General features: G+C 38.7%; 1 protein-coding gene and 1 long non-coding RNA gene across 2 annotated transcripts in view; one reads left to right on the top strand and one right to left on the bottom strand.

Annotated features, from left to right (window-relative positions):
* PPFIA2 (PTPRF interacting protein alpha 2) overlaps positions 1-13,565 on the bottom strand; it is a 496,123-nt gene extending 482,558 nt beyond the window's left edge. The window contains exons 1-3 of the mRNA XM_055586841.1: positions 13,486-13,565; positions 12,685-12,792; positions 8,303-8,553 (exon numbers count right to left, since the gene is read on the bottom strand). Coding sequence (XP_055442816.1) covers positions 8,303-8,551 — 249 coding nt within the window. The 5' untranslated portion in view covers positions 8,552-8,553; positions 12,685-12,792; positions 13,486-13,565. The remainder of the gene's footprint in view (positions 1-8,302; positions 8,554-12,684; positions 12,793-13,485) is intronic.
* The window catches only part of LOC129656127 (uncharacterized), a 184,530-nt gene that overhangs the window by 60,950 nt on the left and 104,099 nt on the right, over positions 1-19,481 (top strand). The window lies entirely within an intron of this gene.

The raw sequence follows: 19,481 nt of genomic DNA, 5'->3' as shown, positions 1-19,481 counted from the left end.
AGTGCATTCAGTTTGTGCTGGTGTTCATTATTACCCAGGAAAATTGTGCCATTAAGATTGGCTAAGGATAATGATGGTAATATCTATGGTAATAATAACATCAATAGCTGCATTTAACATTTATTGAGCATGTACTATCTGTGAGGTACGGAACTGATCATTTGACATGTTCCAGTTCATTTATGTCTCATAATGACCTTATGAGGCAGGTTCTATCATTATTTGAACTAATTACTTTGACCAAGGTTATTAAGCTAGTAAGTAGCAAGCCAAAAATATACCTAGGTACAATGTCTCTGGAATAAGAGTGACTTCTGTCACTTCCTGTAAGTTTCACTTAAATATTTTGGTTTTTTTTTTAATGTTAAAGTATAAATATTTCCCTCTTCTCCACAAGTAGCCTCTTTTAACTTAATTCCTCATCAGAGTAGATACTGGCACATCACAATTTATGAAAAATACCAGGTGACATTTAATAATGTTTAAGGTTTCTGAAGCACATACACACACCTCCTTTTAACCACTCATATGGTAGATATCATCCTCTCCTTCCAATGAAAAAAAATAGAGTTTCAGAGAAGTCAGTCACTTACCCTTGACAGCTCAGCTAATAAGTGGAAGAATTCCAATTCAAATTCAGATCTTCTAACAAGTCCAAAATCACAGCCATTTAGTTCATTTTCTGGCTATGTCCGTTCTCTCTCCTCAATATTCTCTACATTGACATGTCTCTCTTAGTTTCAAGGTTCACAGTCCTATTTCAAATTCCCACACCTCATCAGAATGATTACATTATCACAATAAGTTCTTCTAACATAATAATGACCCAAATGACTCTTTTAACATCTATTTGTGGTAGATTAGTTACACCGATGGTAACTGTGTTTCATCCATCCTTGTAATTTTGCCGTGTAATGTTGCTTTCCACTCTGTCTCTTGGCTTGGCCAAGGAGTATTACCAAAAAAAAAAAAAAAATGACCCAAGCAGAAGCATAGGAAGTATTTGCTTTTTTTTTATTTGCCCTTACTCTTTTGCCATCACCATGAAAACATGCAAAGACTATCTCATTGAAGGATCAGATACAAACTTAAGAGTTGAGGGGCCCAAGTCGGTCCAGCTAAGGCCATCCTAGATCAAACAATAGCCAGTTAACATACAGTTAACCGAGTCAACTTTCAGACAACAAGTGGCCTAGTAAGCCCAGCCAAGATTAACCAATCCAAGTCAAGGTCAGGCTCAGGCACTCAGTCTTGTCCAACTCTTTGCAACTCCATGGACTGTAACCCACCAGGCTTCTCTGTAGATGGGATACTCCTGGCCAAAATATTGAAGTAGGGTGCCATCCTCCTCCAGGGGATCTTCCCAACCTATGAGTCAAACCCATGTCTCTTACATCTTCTGCATTGGCAGGCAGATTCTTTACCATTAGCACCACCTGGGAAGCCCAGTAAAGGTCAGCTGAATTCCTTAAACCTATTATATTGCATGATAATTAGGTTTTATGTTGTTTGTTACATAGCATTATTTTAGCCATAGATAACTGATACACAAGTATTATATAACCTATTCTGAATCAAAATGGCCGAACAATATCCCTTCATTATTGCCTTATCATGTCACTAGTTCACTCAAGCTTCTACTGATTACTCTGTATACAAATGTCCGTCCTTACCTTTCACCACACATATGAACAGGCTAGAATCCTCCACTGTCACTATACAGAAGATGCACTCCTACCCTACAGCCCTTCAACAACAAACCTCTCAGTCACTCTCCTTGCTGCTACTGCTTCTGCTAAGTCACTTCAGTCATGTCTGATTCTGTGCGACCCCATCAACGGCAGCCCACCAGGCTCCCCCACCCCTGGGATTCTCCAGGCAAGAACACTGGAGTGGTTGCCATTTCCTTCTCCAATGAATGAAAGTGAAAAAATAAAGTGAAGTCGCTCAGTCGTGTCCAACTCCTAGCGACCCCATGGAAAATCCATGGGATTTTCCAGGCAAGAGTACTGGAGTGGGGTGCCATTGCCTTCTCCGAGTCACTCTCCTTATTTAATCCCTATTTACTCTTCTCTTTTTAATCAGGGATACTGCTAGCCCAGCTGGTTCCTTTATGGGAATTAGGAACACCTCGCCTAGCCTGGAGCAGAGCACGGGCTGAATTTCAGTCCCCACATATCCTTCAGCAGGATCATCCCTGCATAACTGTACTGTCTGATACAAAATATCCTCTAGTCCCTTCTAACTTTCTCTTAAAAATATCTCTAATGTCATCTTCCACATGAAACTTTATATAGTTTATTACATATCAGTGTTGTGGTACAAATACTTTTAGTACCTCTGTAATCTTCTGGTACTATATTAATTTTGATCTATTAATGTTATACCTATTTCCTAAGTTCTCTGGGGGAAAAAACTATGTTCTTTTTTTTTTTTCCTATCCCGTTTACAAACATATGTAATCATTCAGTAATACACAGAAGACCCTCAATATATGCCAAATACGATGCTGGAAAAGGGCTTCCCTGATACCTCAGTTGGTAAAGAATCCGCCTGCAATGCAGGAGACCCTGGTTTGACTTCTAGGTCAGGAAGATCCACTGGAGAAGGGATAGACTACCCACTCCAGTATTCTTGGGCTATTCTTGGGCAGTCAGCTATGAGGACTATCAAGTGTCTGGGTGAAGAGTTAGAGAAGCTTTGGTTGAGTGAGAGGCAGATGATAACTGAGTTTGGGCATCTTGAATCTCAGATTCTATGGCTCATTAAAATGGATCTGTACATTAGACATCAGTGTATTGCTTAGAAACATCAGGCCTAAAATGTGGAATGATGTGGAATTATCAATTCTTGTTAAACACGGTTATCTTTAATTACATAATGAAAAAGAAAACAATATGACTACAAAATATTTTCATGGTTAGGAGTGTAAAAATCACCACTACATTTGTTCCTAAAAAATGATAGGAGAGAAAATGACTAATTCAAAGCACAAAATCATCAACTAAAAAATATTGTATAGGTGATTGAAAACATAATATGTCATGAAATTTGACTCAGCTTTGAAATTCTATCCATGTTTCCTAAAACAAATTTCATTTTTACATTATTGTAGTTTTTATTGTACATACTTTATTTCTGCCTAAAAACTCACAATACCAAGGGAATATTTCATGCAAAGATGGACACAATAAAGGATAGAAATGGTATGGACCTAACAGAAGCTGAAGAGATTAGGAAGAGGTGGCAAGAATACACAGAAGAACTGCACAAAAAAGAAATTCACGACCCAGATAATCACGATGGTGTGATCACTCACCTAGAGCCAGACCTCCTGAAATGTGAAGTCAAGTGGGCCTTAGGAAGCATCACTGTGAACAAAGCTAGTGGAAGTGATGGAATTCCAGTTGAGCTATTTCAAATCCTAAAAGATGAAGCTGTGAAAGTGCTCCACTCAATATGCCAGCAAATTTGGAAAACTCAGCAGTGGCCACAGGACTGGAAAAGGTCAGCTTTCATTCCAATTCCAAAGAAAGGCAATGTCAAAGAGTGCTCAAACTACCACACAATTGCACTCATCTTACACACTGGCATGGAGAAGGCAATGGCAACCCACTCCAGTATTCTTGCCTGGAAAATCTCATGGATGGAGGAGGAGTCTGGTAGGCTAAAGTCCATGAGGTCTCAAAGAGTCGGACACAACTGAGCGACTTCACTTTTCACTTTTCACTTTCATGCATTGGAGAAGGAAATGGCAACCCACTCCATTGTTCTTGCCTGGAGAATCCCAGGGATGGCAGAGCCTGGTGGACTGCTGTCTATGGGGTCGCACAGAATCAGACATGACTGAAGTGACTTAGCAGCAGCAGCACACACTAACAAAGTAATGCTCAAAATTCTCCAAGCCAGGCTTCAACAGTACGTGAACTATGAACTTCCATATATTCAAGCTGGATTTAGAAAAGGCAGAGGTAACCAGAGATCAAATTGCCAACATTCATTGGATCATCAAAAAAGTGAGAGAGTTCCAGAAAAACATCTATTTCTGCTCTGTTGACTATGGCAAAGCCTTTGACTGTGTAGATCATAATAAACTTTGGAAAATTCTTAAAGATATGGGAATACCAGACCGCCTGACCTGCCTCCTGAGAAATTTTTATGCAGGTCAGGAAGCAACAGTTAGAACTGGACATGGAACAACAGACTGGTTCCAGATCGGGAAAGGAGTATGTCAAGGCTGTTTATTGTCACCCTAATTATTCAACTTATATGCAGAGTACATCATGAGAAATGCTTGACTGGATGAAGCACAAGCTGGAATCAAGATTGCTGGGAGAAATGTCAATAACCTCAGCTATGCAGATGACACCACCCTTATGGCAGAAAGCGAAGAAGAACTAAAGAGCCTCTTAATGAAAGTGAAAGAGGAGAGTGAAAAAGTTTGCTTAAAACTCAACATTCAGAAAACTAAGATTATGACATCTGGTCTCATCACTTTGTGGCAAATAAATATGGAAACAGTGTCAGACTTTTATTTTTGGGGGCTCCAAAATCACTGCAGATGGTGACTGCAGCCATGAAATTAAAAGATGCGAAGAAAACTTATGACCATCCTAGAGAGCATATTCAAAAGCAGAGACATTACTTTTTCAACAAAGGTCTGTCTAGTCAAAGCTATGGTTCTTCCAGTAGTCGTGTATGGATGTGAGAGTTGAACTATAAAGAAAGCTGAGTGCCAAAGAAATGATGCTTTTGAATTGTGGTGTTGTAGAAGACTTGAGAGTCCCTTGGCCTGCAAGGAGATCCAACTAGTCCACCCTAAAGGAGTCAGTCCTGGGTGTTCATTGGAAGGACTGATGTTGAAGCTGAAACTCCAGTACTTTGGCCACCTGATGCAAAGAGCTGACTCATTTGAAAAGACCCTGATGCTGGGAAAGATTGAAGGCAGGAGGGGAAGGGGATGACAGAGGATGAGATGGTTGGATGGCATCACCGACTCAATGGACAGGAGTTTGAATAAACCTGGGAGTTGGTGATGGACAGGAAGGCCTGGCGTGCTGCAGTCCAAGGGGTCGCAAAGAGTCAGACACGACTGAGTGACTGAACTGAACTGAAAAACTCACATTTGTGGGAGTCATTTTCTTCTCCCAAGCGAATGTCAAATGTAGTGCCACCAAACAGTTCAGGTACATTGCTTACAAAATACTTTAAAAGGTTCAAGAATGCCAATTGAAGAATTTTGTATTCCTCTGTTACTTGCAGAAAACTTAAATCCCTGAAGTTGTAGATTAGGTTATTAAATATTTGCTTTAACAAATGACAGGACCATCACTCTTTAATGACCTGTGGATTGCTAAGGGTACTAAATATTTCTAATAGTAAAATACAAATAAATATTGAAAACTGTGTCAAAGTGTTTATAAAAGAGACTAGAACTATACCCATTAAATGTACAGGCTCCTAATCCCTAATCTATAATTCCAAGACTCAAACACTCTGAAAACTGACATTTATTTGTAAGTATGAGGCCATTTATAGTCTTAATGTTTTTCACACAGTAGGAATTTCTCATATTTCTTCAGAAATATGAAGTGTGTAATTATATAGTGTTTCCTAGAATCTGGCTAGAGGAGATCATAGTTTAAGTTGCACAATACATGCAATATAAATTAGGAAAATTCTGAACTTTCAAACACAATGGGCTTGGATAAGAGATTGTGTACCAGTATAATTAAAAGTCAAAAATTTTAAATTTAGGTGTGGCTCAGACAATAAAGAATCCACCTGCAATGTGGGAGACCTGGGTCCGATCCCTGGATTGGGAAGATCCCCTGGAGAAGGGAATGGCTACCCACTCCAGTATTCTGGCCTGGAGAATCCAATTAGCAAAAAGTCAGACACAACTGAGCGACTTTCACTTTCAAATTCTGATGATATAATACAGATTTTCAACATACCTGAATGCTATAATTAAAATATTTTCATTCCTATACCATTCAAAAGAGGTTTACCTACACAATATAGTTATATACTAAAAATTTTCAGTTTTCTCCTTTCCCTCCTGAATACCTTGTTCTAGCATTAATATTTTATTTTTACATCTTTATAAAAGATTCACCCATGTCTCAATCATGTCACCATGATAGAGAAAAAAAAAATGTAAGACCCAAATTATTCTTAGAATCATCTTAATAGCGTTAGGATCACAAATTGATAGCATCAAGCTTAAATAAAATATAAAAAGATAACTTTAGGACGGGTACCTGTATAGTCCTATACTTACGACCAAAGAGTCAACTTCTAAGAAGAGTGTGGGAAAAACACATGGCGTTTTTGCAACTCAATTATAAACTTCAGTTTTTTGCCATTCTAATACATAATAAAATTATGTTGCACTTGCCCCCCAAATAATAATATAATACAATTCTAGGATTCTTAATGAAACACTCTATTCCAGAAAGAGAAATGATTGCCCTATTCTATGCTCATCACAGAAGGTAATGAATAGTGTGATTGGTTATAAGACCATATTTTAACAACAGCATTAACAAACTCAGATAATTTTAGAGGTGAGTAAGCATGATGATAATCATTCTAGAAATGACTGTATGAAGAACAGTTGTAAGCACTGAAATGTCTAGTTTGAAAAATATAATTTTTGGTGAAGGTATGACAGTTGTCCTTTGAAATGAACCAATACAATACATTCTGTGCAAACAAGTTAGTGTAAGTCAACAGGTCAGAGTTATTGGAAGTATTATTGCATTTCAACACAAAGCAGACTGAAAATGAAAAGAACTGGGACAGGAATTATGGAATTACCTAATGGGAATGTGACAGAGCAATCTAGGTGATCCTTTTTATTCTGAAAGTCATAAATATCTCAACATCATACTACACGTTTATTGTATGGCTGGTTTAGAATTTTATCAACATTGATTATGTAATTTTCAGTATTTATGAAAAGATATTACCTACAAGATATAAATTTATGGAGAAAGATCAACTCTTCAGCATTTGCTGTACTGTCTTTTAAGTAAAGGGCGAATCAAACTTGTTTTAAAAGAAAAATATCATTTATTGAGGGGTGATTATTAAAAACTTAGTTCATATTCTATGATGCTTCTCATACCTAAAATATGCTATTCTTAAATAAGAGAACTGACTAATTATTAAATTTGTACATAAATTAGCTGAAAATCCTTAAAATATCTTTTTCTGTAAAATAAGTATATGACAATAATATAGTAAAATAAGTTATTTTATATTACTACATATAATAATATTACAATACATATACATAATGCATATAACATGTTATTACATAAAATAATTATTTTCTAAATATTTACTTATAAATAAAATTGTTAAAATCTAACAGTTTTAAGTTTGTGAGAATAAAGCTGAACTTTTACCTATTCTCCTATTTCCAAAATACTTTTCTTTTTTAAAGAAACTGGTTGAAATGTTTTTTCCAAGGGAGGGTAATACATCAATAAATTCAATACTTTTAAGCAGTATTAACCTTTTCTAAAGAAAGACAAATAAAAACTATTGGAAAACAAGCACTATCATATCCAAAGACAGACCACAAAACTGAAAATGTAAAATACATCTTTCCAAATGTCACCTGTGCTAAGTCGCTCAGTTGTGTCCAACTCTTTGTGACCCCATGGACTGTAGCCCCCAGGCTCCTCTGTCCATGGGGATTCTCCAGGCAAGAATACTAGAGTGGGTTGCCATGACCTCCTCCAGGGGAATCCTCCCAACCAGGGATCAAACCCAGATCTCCCACGATCAGAGCCACCAGGGAAGCCCGAGAATATTGGAGTGGATAGCCTATCCCTTCTCCAGGGATCTTCCCAGCCCAGGAATCAAACCAGGGTCTCCTTAATTGCAGCTGAATTTTTTTTTTTTTTTTACCAGCTGAGCCACTAGGGAAGCCCAAATATCATAATAGTATTTAAAAAGCAAGAAAGAGAAAACTATTCTCACACTCTGGTAATTAAAAGCTGATCAACAGGTGATCTTCTACCTCCACCAAAAAACAGATAAAATTTCAAGAGAAACACCAGATAGGGACTCATGCTTCAAATCTCCTACCACCAAAGTGCCACTGTTTTGTTTGAGGCAAAGTTGCATGTGAACTAATTATCTCTTCTTAAATTTTTCTCACCAAAATTTGCATATCATCTCTACTAAGGGAAAAAATAATTATCAGAATGGAAATAAAGCAAAGCTTATTATATCTTATCACATTTTCAGCTGCAGTAGGAAGGACAGAAGCTCCCAGGAGGCATACCTGTGGTAGGGCTGAATTGAGCTGTCTCTGGAGCGAATCTCTGTCATAGATGACATCCTGCAGTCTTTGCTGGGCAAGTGAGAGGCTTTCTTGGGTTTCCCGAAGGGTGTCTAGAAGACGATCCCTTTCATCCAGCATATTCACCATCAGCTGCTCAAAATGGGAGTCTGAGTCCGAGCCACTGCTTTGGGAACCCCTTTGGCTCATTGGGGTGTCCTCATTAATCGTGGGCATCACTTCACACATCATTGCTTAAAGAAATTAAAGGGGAGAGAAATCTTAGTAAAACAAGATTTCCAATAAACCCACTTGACCCTCAGCTCACCCAGCTCTTTGCAGCTCATCAGCCTTTCTTCTCTCCTCACTGCCCCAAATCCTACCATACTAAACATCTGACCTCAGTGAAATATGATTCACTGACTTCCTCAAACTAACATGCTCTCTCTTTGCATGACAATCTACATATCTCCTACCTACAAAAACACGGCTTGATTTCATTTACTTCTCAAAGTTTGGTTTTTTTTTTTAATGATTTACCCCACCTCATTCAATTTATAATAAGATGTCACACAACACTTATTAATTGATCACCTTTCTTCCCATTCAAATTTACAAATCACTTATAGCTAATACCTCCATCTTACCCTTATTTGTTATTACATTGTTAAAAGCAAGGATAGTGGCTGACATTTAACAGGTAGGAAGGAAATGATGTTTGTGTTACTTAAATAAATGAATGAATTGATGTTCATTCTTTCATTTAGAAGATCTGAAAATAATTGGGTATTCATTTATGTAAAAATCAGCTTTTACTTTTTAATTTTATCAAGTTTTTTTCATACAACTATTTTAAAGCTTCTTGACTTTACAACTCCCATTTTATTATTACAAGCTCTCTTCCTGAATTCCTACAATATTCTACACAGAGATAAGTGATGCTGACTGAATTAGACACACGCTTTAGGATATAGACTGAAATGCATAAATTTGTTTAGATTATTATGCTACTAATTATTCTTATTCTTTTGTTTCCTGCAAATTACTTTGTCTGCTTTCCATCCAAACCATACAAACTAACACTCTTTCAAATATTCCACAAAACAGATGCCATAAATTACATTAGCTAATGTAGAAAGTTTACATCCTAACTGCTAATCAGAAGCAGCTAGTCATAAAATAAATGGACTCTTCAGAATATTTTAAAATTAATTTACTTAAAATTGAAAACACAGACATTAAGATGTAACATTGACCTGTTGTGTAGCATTTTAAAAATCAGAAATTATCTCATTTACTCTTTTCTTTCTTATGTTTAAGAAAACATCAAATCCATCTCAGTTTCCATTGTACTGAAGCCAGAAGCTATTAATTAGAGGGCTTGGTTTTGCAAAAGTCTGATGTGGAGAAAGGCTGGTTTGGCTGTTGATCCTGCAGCATTCTTTGGTTTTATAATACAAGGTCAATTTATTTTTCTGTCTACATAATCCTGTCCTTGGGGAAAATATTTCTGGTGATATTTTCAAATAAAATGTCAAGATTTAATAGTTCAATAGTTAATTACTTTTTATGTAATTCTTCATATAAATTGAGTTATTGAATAGAGAAATTCAATTATCTGTGAATTATTTGGTCAAGGCCCACTGAAAACTAGGAGAAACTTTTAAAAAGATAAAAGGAAGTATTCTGTGACTGACAGCCTATACAGAAGGATTAAGGCAGGGGTAAATTTTAGAACAATTCAAAGTAATGCTTTGAATTACTGCTCATCATTCAAAACACTGGACTCCCTGAAGGCAAGAACTTGACTTGTTCAATTTCTTTTTCACCATAAACTAAGCGATTCAAATAGGATGTATGAATATTTAAAAACACACATGTACACACTCAATCACACTCATGCATTTGCTAATATTGTTAACAACTTAATGGTTGCAAATAAATTATTTTTTATTTTTCTCAACCTGAATTTCATTCAAACAATAGCACAAAGGTGGGAAAAATGAGACTCTTTTCTGTTATAAATTTCTTTACATTAATTAAAACGAAATTGGAAAACAAACCAAAAAAAGCTCTAATATATTTGAATATTTAAAGTAGTTGGTTCACATGCCATGCATAAAATCCACAACACTGAACAGCTGTATCATTCTCAGGAATCATTATCAAGAGCCAATGTGTTTCTACTGACATTTAAGGTTAAAACAAAATACTGGGTGAGGAAATGGTAGCTCAGTGACAGTCAGTGCCAAAACACTTACAGGGTTTCAGTTTAAGGTTGGTTGGACATTTTCAAAGTTGTGTTCTAAACGTGTCCTTCCTGAAAGAAAGCTCTGAGCCAACCTCTACTCTAAATCACTCATAATAACTTTAAATTATGAGGAAAAACTTAACTGCAGCAATTACCTCAGCTACAGCTTTCTTCTGAATACGCTACTCTAGTTCTGACAACCATCATCATCAGGAGACATTAGACATTCAGAAACTTTAGGCTCTTTGATCAATAAATATAAAAGTTGGTCTTTGACATAGTTGGAAGATGCTATGATGAGAAGCAGCTAAGGGATTTAGAAAGCCCATTAAATTTACACTCAAAAGAACTTGATTCAATTCAATTCCCAGGGCATGTGAGCCAGAGCAGTTCACTCCAAGTCTCCAAACTTCAGTTTTCTTTTCTGTAAAGTAGGAATAATAATGTAGGCATTTTTAAAAAACAAGCCCATAGTTCCAATAGGATACCTGACTGAAAACACATAGTAAAATTATAAAGAACTATTGCAGATTCAACTATTTATTCCTATTATAAAATGGCCAACATTAACCTTTGCAAAAAGAACATTTTACCTTTATGATTTATTCTGCTTCTATGCCTAAAGGTTTAATTCCAGTGGGTGCTCTAGACTTTTCAAATCCAATTCAAAAGTTACTTAGAAAATAAGATGAACACATGGTAGATGCTCTTTTTCCCTCACAGTCAACCCGCATGAGTAAATCTAAAGTCTTTTCATCAAAATTAGAAGGAAAACATTTGTCTACAAAAAACAAGGCAACTTTCATGAGCTAGCTGAGTTTCTTGCAATAAAACTGATATTACATCTAATATAAATTACAAAATAGTTGTATATTTTTTGAAATGTACTATAACTTATTAAGTGTACATTTTAGGTGTTAAAAGCAATTAAAAATCTGTATTCAGTGTAACTTGCATAGTACAGAAGGCTATGGTCATTCAACTTATCTTCTATTTCATCCTCATATTGCCACTTTTAACTTTTAGAATCATTTTCAATATTGAAAACTTCATTGTATGACATAATTCCTAATAAACTAGAGAGAGCATACTAACAATTTGCTTTGATATTTGCCTTTTCATCATTCACTTCCCCAAATCAACTGATACATGAATTATGTTATACTCTTCTAGGTGTTGATGCCCTGGTCATTTAATTACTGAAGGTTTCAAGGGCTAGTTAGAGACATTGTTTATTTTTTTTGTTAAAAAAAAGAAAAATAGCTGTTTTAATTATCTCAGTGCTGAAATTTAGCTTGAACAATTTTATACCAGGAAAACCAACTCCCTTATTCTTAGCACATAACCTTGACTGTCTTCTAAATCTCTGATTTCAAAATAAAACTTTTGAATGCCCACTGGAGTCATTACCCAAGGGTTTTCAAGATCCAGAGTGTTTCTTAGCAATATATGCTATTCAAACAGTATGTATCCAGATATGACAGTGCTACAAAAGCTTTTTTTTTTTTCCTGTCAATGACTCACTTTATTCAAACAGATAATTAGGATTTAGAGCCTACTGGAGACAAAAATCTAATTATTCTCTGTAGTCAGTTTCTTCTGCAAAGATTTAGTCTTTAGAACCTACCTATCTCCACCTCACTTAATCCACAAGGAATAATTCGGTGAAAGAAATCTTAGCCATTGTCTGATTACACTACATGAATATTCCTCCTCCTATTTAACTCTTTGAAGTCCCCTGTCCTCGGGAAATATTATTATATTTTTAATGCCAGCATTTTGCACTTTCTTCACCCTAGTGCATTTACAGCTGGCCAAAGAGCCAGCACACCCCCATAAGGCTGGCTGGACAGTTCTCTCTCAGCCACACCCCCCCACCACCCTGAAGAAGTTGACTTCATAATTTGCACACCAAAATTGTCCATCCTGCCCAACAAGAGACAGCCAAGGTAGAGGAAATAGGAGAAGGGAGAGGGTGGGGGTGGAAAGCAAAAGGTAAGGAACACTAATTGACCAGGAGGGAATTTGCATCTCATCTTCCCTGGGGGCGGGGTGGGGCCAGGAGTGGGGAGGGGGAAGGGGTAAAAAAATAAAGCAGATGGGAAACCAGGTAACTCAAGCACAGCCTCTGTACCTAATGTCTTGTAATTTCGGGTCCCGCTTCTTCAGTTGAGCAATGACAACCGCAGTCTCAGGCTTGACGAGAGAGGAGGCTCACAGCCGGCACTCCTGGACCATTTCCCTAGCAACGGGAGGAGAAAAGCAGCTTAGACACTCGGGTGCCCCGGCGTTCTCCCGGAACGTGCCCCGGCAGGCTGGCGTGGCAGCAGCTCGGCATCTTCCCGCGGCTCCGTCAGCAGCCAAAAGGAGAAGCGTCCATCGGAAAAATGGCATATTACAAATTTTGCTTTGGGAAGCAGAGCTCGGTTCAGACCATTGTCAAAGGGAGGAGAGGGGGAGGCGGCTCTTAAAGCAGCAGCGACCCGTTTGCCAGAGCAGCCGCAGCTCCTCGCGTGCAGCTGGAGACCCGGGGCGGGGAGTCGGCAAGTGGGGACTGGGTTTGGCTTGTAGAAACTTAACCAAGCGGCGCTACTCCGCGACCGGGCCACCTGGAGGGTGTCACCCCCAAACGTGAGCTTTGGGAAGAAGTGTGAGGAGAATCTGGAAGGGAATTTCTCCAACCAGCCCCCGACCCGGAGCCCCTCTGGAGTTTATGGCTACCTCCAGGAGTTGAAAAGCTAAAGGGAAGCGAGTCCGCAGGGATGCGAGAAGCAGGGCAGATCCCCTCCTGGCCCTCTGCCTATTTCCAAGCTAAGGGTGTCTTGTTTCACTTAAAAGAGCTCCTGCTTCTCCAGAAGGGCAAGCAGTCAGAACCCCCACACCCAGCTTCGCCTCCCAGCCTCTTTGCTGGCATCGGTTGGCCGGGAGAACCAACCTGCTGGGCGCCAGTGCGGATGCTATAGCATCTTCTTACTTGCCTGTGCGGTTGCTGCTGCCGCTCCTCCTCCTCCGTCTGTCTCCCCCACCTCCACCCCCTTCCTCCTCCTTGGCAGCCGCCACCTCCTCTTCCTCTGAAACAAGGGCTTCCCCTGGAAGCTGGTGCAGTGGTTTCCACCGGCCCTTAAATAAATTCTGAAGTAATCACGTCTTTGCTCTCCTCCTCACGTACACGCGCTCGCGGATACACACGACTCCCTCAAAGCTGCTGAGGCTTGCGCTGGTCCCAGTGCCCCCGGCAAAGGCAAGGGCTGGGGCTGGGCAGGTGTGACAAGGCGGGTGCGTTCCTCCTTGCCCTGGCTTCACGCACAATGGTCTCTACAGGAAGACGTGTGTTGCCCGTACTGGTAGGGACAGAACAGGCTTTAGCATCTTCTGGCTCTCTGGCCTTCCGTGCTTGTCATCTCTTTAACCGGCTTCCTTCTCTCAAGACCAAGGGCATGGTAGTCGCGGTTGTAGCGACCTGAGTCAATCTAGGGTGTGGCGGCATCTGTCACTTCTCATTACCTCTCCAGCTCTTTTCCATTCATAGCTTTGGAGATGAGAATTGTGTGTTAAGTACTCCCTGCCAGAGTAAATTTTAGCTTTGAGCGGTCTGCTCCCTGTATCTTTTCCAGTTCTCTCATACCTAAACAACCCTTAACATATTTTCCTTTCTTTCTGCCTCTTCTGTCCATTCATACAGACCCATCAGGGATAGAGAGAAAGCAGAAGACAAAACTGGTACCTGCTCTAAACAAAAAGGAAAGGTTTCAGTAAGGGAAATTAAGATATCCTAGTTTTAGTATAAAGAAGAGGACATGCAGAAGAGAATTGGGAGAAGGGTTCAACATTGTGTATAACTTGGAAGTTAGTACAAATACTCTTATGATGTAGTGCAATAAATCCAAAAGATATGTTTCACTTTTGTGTTAGGCAAATAGTCCAAAGCTAACTATAGAAATACTATTCAAATAACTGCTCACTTACATTAAGTACAGTATTCAAGAAACATACCATTTTATGTTAGGCTGCTGCTGCTAAGTCGCTTCAGTTGTGGCCGACTCGGTGCGACCCCATAGACGGCAGCCCACCAGGCTCCCCCATCCCTGGGATTCTCCAGGCAAGAACACTGGAGTGGGTTGCCATTTAATTAAGTTGATGACCTCATAGTAGAAGGTGAGCTCAAGCTCACATAATTACCCCCTTCTCTTCTAGACTGTTACTCAAATTCTGTATCACAACATAATCTTATTAGAATTAAGTATAAGAGAATTAAGTATTAGAATTAAGTATAAGATAAGTATTAGAATTAAGTATAATCTTAATGTAAAGATTCATTAGATGTCAACTGGAGCACTGTCTCAAACACAGCATACCTATTGCTGTTGTTTAGGTCACCAAGTCATGTCCAGCTCTTTTGGGACCCCACGGACTGTAGCATGCCATGCTCCTCTGTGCATGGGATTTCCCAGGCAAGTATAATGGTTGTCATTTCCTCCCCCAGGGGATCTTCTCCAACCTAGGGATTGAACCCATTTCTCCTGCATTGATATGCGGATTCTTTACCACTGAGCCATTGGGGAAGCCCCATAGATCACCCATAGATCTTGTGCTATCGTAGATTCTGACTCACTTGAACTGGGGTGGACCCTGAGATTCTGCACCTGTAACAACTCCTGGATGAAACTACACTTTGGGTAGCAAGGATCTAGATCACCCAGTCAACCTACTATGTGATGTTGACTTAAATATTCTTAATCACAGGAAAACTCACTAAGTCACAAAGCACCCCAGCCCATTTTCAGATAGATCTAATTTAATAACAGATTTTTCATACTGATCATATATCAGTACACATAATTTTCATTCTCTGGAATTCCCCTGGAAGATATAAAATGGTCTTTATACCTCAGAAACGTTCTTATTTTTAGAGACAGTTGACATGTCTCTTTGTACAAGAATTTCTTCCTTCCTTCCTTACAATTTCCTTGGTAATCAACATTTGCCAAGTATAGCCACAAAGTTGTTATTAATAGTATTTCCAAGAAAAGTCTTGATTTGTCTGATTCCTATTCATATAAGAAGTACAAATATTAATTCTAAATATAATGCCCACATATAGTTGGCACAACAGAGTTGAAGGCCAACTCAGAATTGATAGCACAAAAGAGAACATTTTGATAATGGATGGCAGGAAGCATATAGTAAAGACTATTTTACAGAGAATAAATTGTCTTTATGGTCATCCTCAGCTTAGAAACTATATGTTCTCACATTCTCACCCTTAAAACCACTGCAAAGGGCATAAATAACATTTAGGTGATCTAGTCAACCCTACACTAGTTCTACACTAGTTCTAATCTAGTGGCTCTCAAGTTTAGCATGCAAGAGAATCTCTAGAGGAATGGTTACAGAACAGATCTGGGGGCCCCATCCCTAAAGGTTCAGATGTACCCAAAATGCTACTGGGGAAGAACACAGAAGTAGTTCCAGAAAGAATGAAGAGGCTAAGCCAAAGTGGAAACAGGCCCAATTGTGGATGTGTCTGGTGGTGTAAGGAAAGCCTGATGCTGTAAAGAACAATACTGCGTAAGAACCTGGAATGTTAGGTTCATGAACCAAGGTGCACTGGAAGTGGTCAAACAGGAGATGGCAAGAGTGAACATCAACATTTTAGGAATCAAATGAACCAAAATGGACAGGAATGGGCAAATTTAATTCAGATGACCCTTGTATCTACTACTCTGGGGAAGAATCCCTTAGAAGAAAAGGAGTAGCCCTCATAGTCAACAAAAGAGTCTGAAATGCAGTACTTGGGTGAAGTCTCAGAAATGACAAAATGATCTCAGTTCATTTCCTAGGCAAGCCATTCAGCATCACAGTAATCCAAGTCTATGGATAAATAGGCAAATGAAACTGAATTTGACTGGTTCTATGAAGACCTATAAGACTTTCTAGAACTAACACCAAAAAAGATGTCCTTTTCATCATAGAGAATTGGAGTACAAAAGTAGAAAGTGAAGAGATACGTGTACTAACGGGCAAGGTTGGTCTTGAAGTACAAAATGAAGCAGGGCAAAGGCTAACAGAGTTTTGCCAAGAGAATGCACTGGTCATAGCAAAAACCCTCTTTCAACAACTCAAGAGAGAACTCTACATATGGACATCATCAGATGGGCACTACCAAAATCAGATTGATTATATTCTTTGTAGCCAAAGATGGAGAAGCTCCATACAGTCAGCAAAAACAAGACCTGGAGCTGACTGTGGCTCAGATCATGATGAGCTCCTTATTGTGAAATTCAGACATAAAGAAACTAGGGAAAACCACTAGGCCATTCAGGTATGACCTAAATCAAATCCCTTTTGATTATACTGTGGAAGTGACAAATAGATTCAAGAGGTTAGACCTGATAGAGTGCCTGAAGAACTATGGACAGAGGTTCATACCATTGTATAGGAGGCAGTAACCAAAAGCATCCCCAAGGGGGGGAAAAATGCAAGAAGGCAAAGTAGTTGTCTGAGGAGGCCTTACAAATAGCTGACAAAAGAAACGAAAGGCAAAGAAGAAAGGGAAAGATACAGCCAACTAAATGCAGAGTTCCAGAGAATTGCAAGGCAAGATAAGAAAGCCTTCTTAAGTGAACAATGCAAAGAAACAGAAGAAAACAATAGAATGGGAAAGACTACAGATCTCATCAAGAAAATTAGATATACCAAGGAAATATTTCATGCAAAGATGGGTATAATAAAAGACAGAAACAGTTAGGACTTAACAGAAGCAAAAGAGATTTTTAAAAAAGTAGAAAACACAGAAGAACTATACAAAAAAGGTCTTAATGACCCAGATAACCACGATGGTGTGATCATTCACCTAGAACCAGACATCCTGGAGTGTGAAGTCAAGTGGGCCTTAGGAAGCATTACTACAAACAAAGCTAGTGGAGGTGATGGAATTCCAGCTGTTATTTCAGGTCCTAAAAGATGATGCTGTTAATGTGCTGCATTCATTATGCCAGCAAACTTGGAAAATTCAGCAATAGCCACAGGACTGGAAAAGGTCAGTTTTCAGTCTAGTCCCAAGAAGGGCAATGCCAACGAACATTTTAACTACTGTACAATTGAGCTCATTTCACATGCTAGGAAGCTAATGCTCAAAATCTTTTAAGCTAGGCTTCAACAGTATGTGAACCAAGAACTTCCAGATGTACATGCTAGATTTAGAAAAGGCAAAGGAACGAGAAATCAAAGTGCCAACATCTGTTGGATCATAGAAAAAGCAAATGAGTTCCAGAAAAACATCTACTTCTGCCTCATTGACTACACTTAAGCCTTTGACTGTGTGGATCACAGCAAACTGTGGAAAATTCTTCAAGAGATGGGAATATCAGACCATCTTACCTGCCTCCTGAGAAATCTGTATTGAGGTAAAGAAGCAACAGTTAGAACTGGACATGGAACAACTGACTTGTTCCAAATTGGGAAAGGAATATGTCAAGGCTGTGTATTGTCACCCTTACTTATTTAACTTATATGCAGGGTATATCATGGGAAATACCAGACTAGATGAATCACAAGCTGGAATCAAGATTGCTCCGAGAAATATCAATAACCTCAGAAATGCAGATCATACCACCCTAATGGCAGATAGTGAAGAGGAACTAAAAAGCATTTTGATGAAGATGAAAGAGGAGAGCGAAAAAGCTGGCTTAAAATTCAACACTCAAAAATGAAGATCGTGGCATCCGGTCCCATCACTTCATGGCAAATAGATGGGGAAACAGTGGAAACAGTGACAGACTTTATTTTCTTGGGATCCAAAATCACTGGGGACTGTGACTTCACTCACAAAATTAAAAGCCGCTTAATCCTTAGAAGAAAAGCTCTGACAAACCTAGACAGCATGTTTTAAAGCAGAGATATCACTTTGCCAACAAAGGTTCCTATAGTCAAAGCTATGGTTTTTCCAGTAGTCATGTATAGATATGAGAGTTGGACCATAAAGAAGGCTGAGCACCAAAGAATTAATGCTTTTGAACTGTGGTGTTGGAGTCCCTTGGACAGCAGGCATATCAAACCAGTCAGTCAATCCTAAAGGAAATCAACCCTGAATATTCACTGGAAGCACTGATACTAAAGCTGAAGCTCCAAAACTTTGGCCACCGGATAGGAAAAGCCAACTCACTGGAAAAGACCCTGATGCTGGGAAAGATTGAGAGCAGGAGGAGAAGGGGGCAACAGAGGATGCGAGAGTTGGCTAGTATCATTGACTCCATGGACATGAGTTTGAGCAAACTCTAGGAGATGATGAAAGATGGAATCCTGGCTTGCTGTAAATCCATTGGATCACAAAGAATCTGACACAACTGAACTGAACAACCACCACAAATCTGTGGTATGGCTAGAGAATTTGCATTTCTAATAAGTTCCCAGGTAATAGAATACTGCTCGGTCAGGAATCCCACTTTGAGAACACTAAGTAAATCTGAAGAAATTTGGGAACAGTATGATTACAGAACAAGAAAACAACTGATATTTTATGTTTAAGGCAAAAAGTCTCCCACACAAATATAAAACTAATTATTATGCTGAGGTTATCTTCTACTCCTACTGGTGTTTGAAAGCCAAGGAACAATGGTTAAGATAAAATATGCTTATCTTCTAAGAAGTTAATTACATTTAGGCAGAAGTAGTGGAACCCACCTCTTTCATTAATTTTAGTGCCTACCTTCAATGAAAAAAAGTAATTCATAGAGGCATACAGTGTCACTAACCACACTTATTCTGCATATTTTATTTCAAATACCATTTTTTTGTCTATATGTTCTTTCAAGGGCAGCATGTCATACAGCTACTCTCATGTTTGCTGTGGTGGCCAGCCCTTCCATCTCTTTGGATATTCCAAGTATCACATGGTATATTAGTAACATAATAGCATAATAATAATAATAA

The sequence above is a fragment of the Bubalus kerabau genome, chromosome 1 (assembly GCF_029407905.1).
Source record: "Bubalus kerabau isolate K-KA32 ecotype Philippines breed swamp buffalo chromosome 1, PCC_UOA_SB_1v2, whole genome shotgun sequence".
NCBI lineage: Eukaryota > Metazoa > Chordata > Mammalia > Artiodactyla > Bovidae > Bubalus > Bubalus kerabau.
This window is presented reverse-complemented; position numbering and strand designations above follow the sequence as displayed.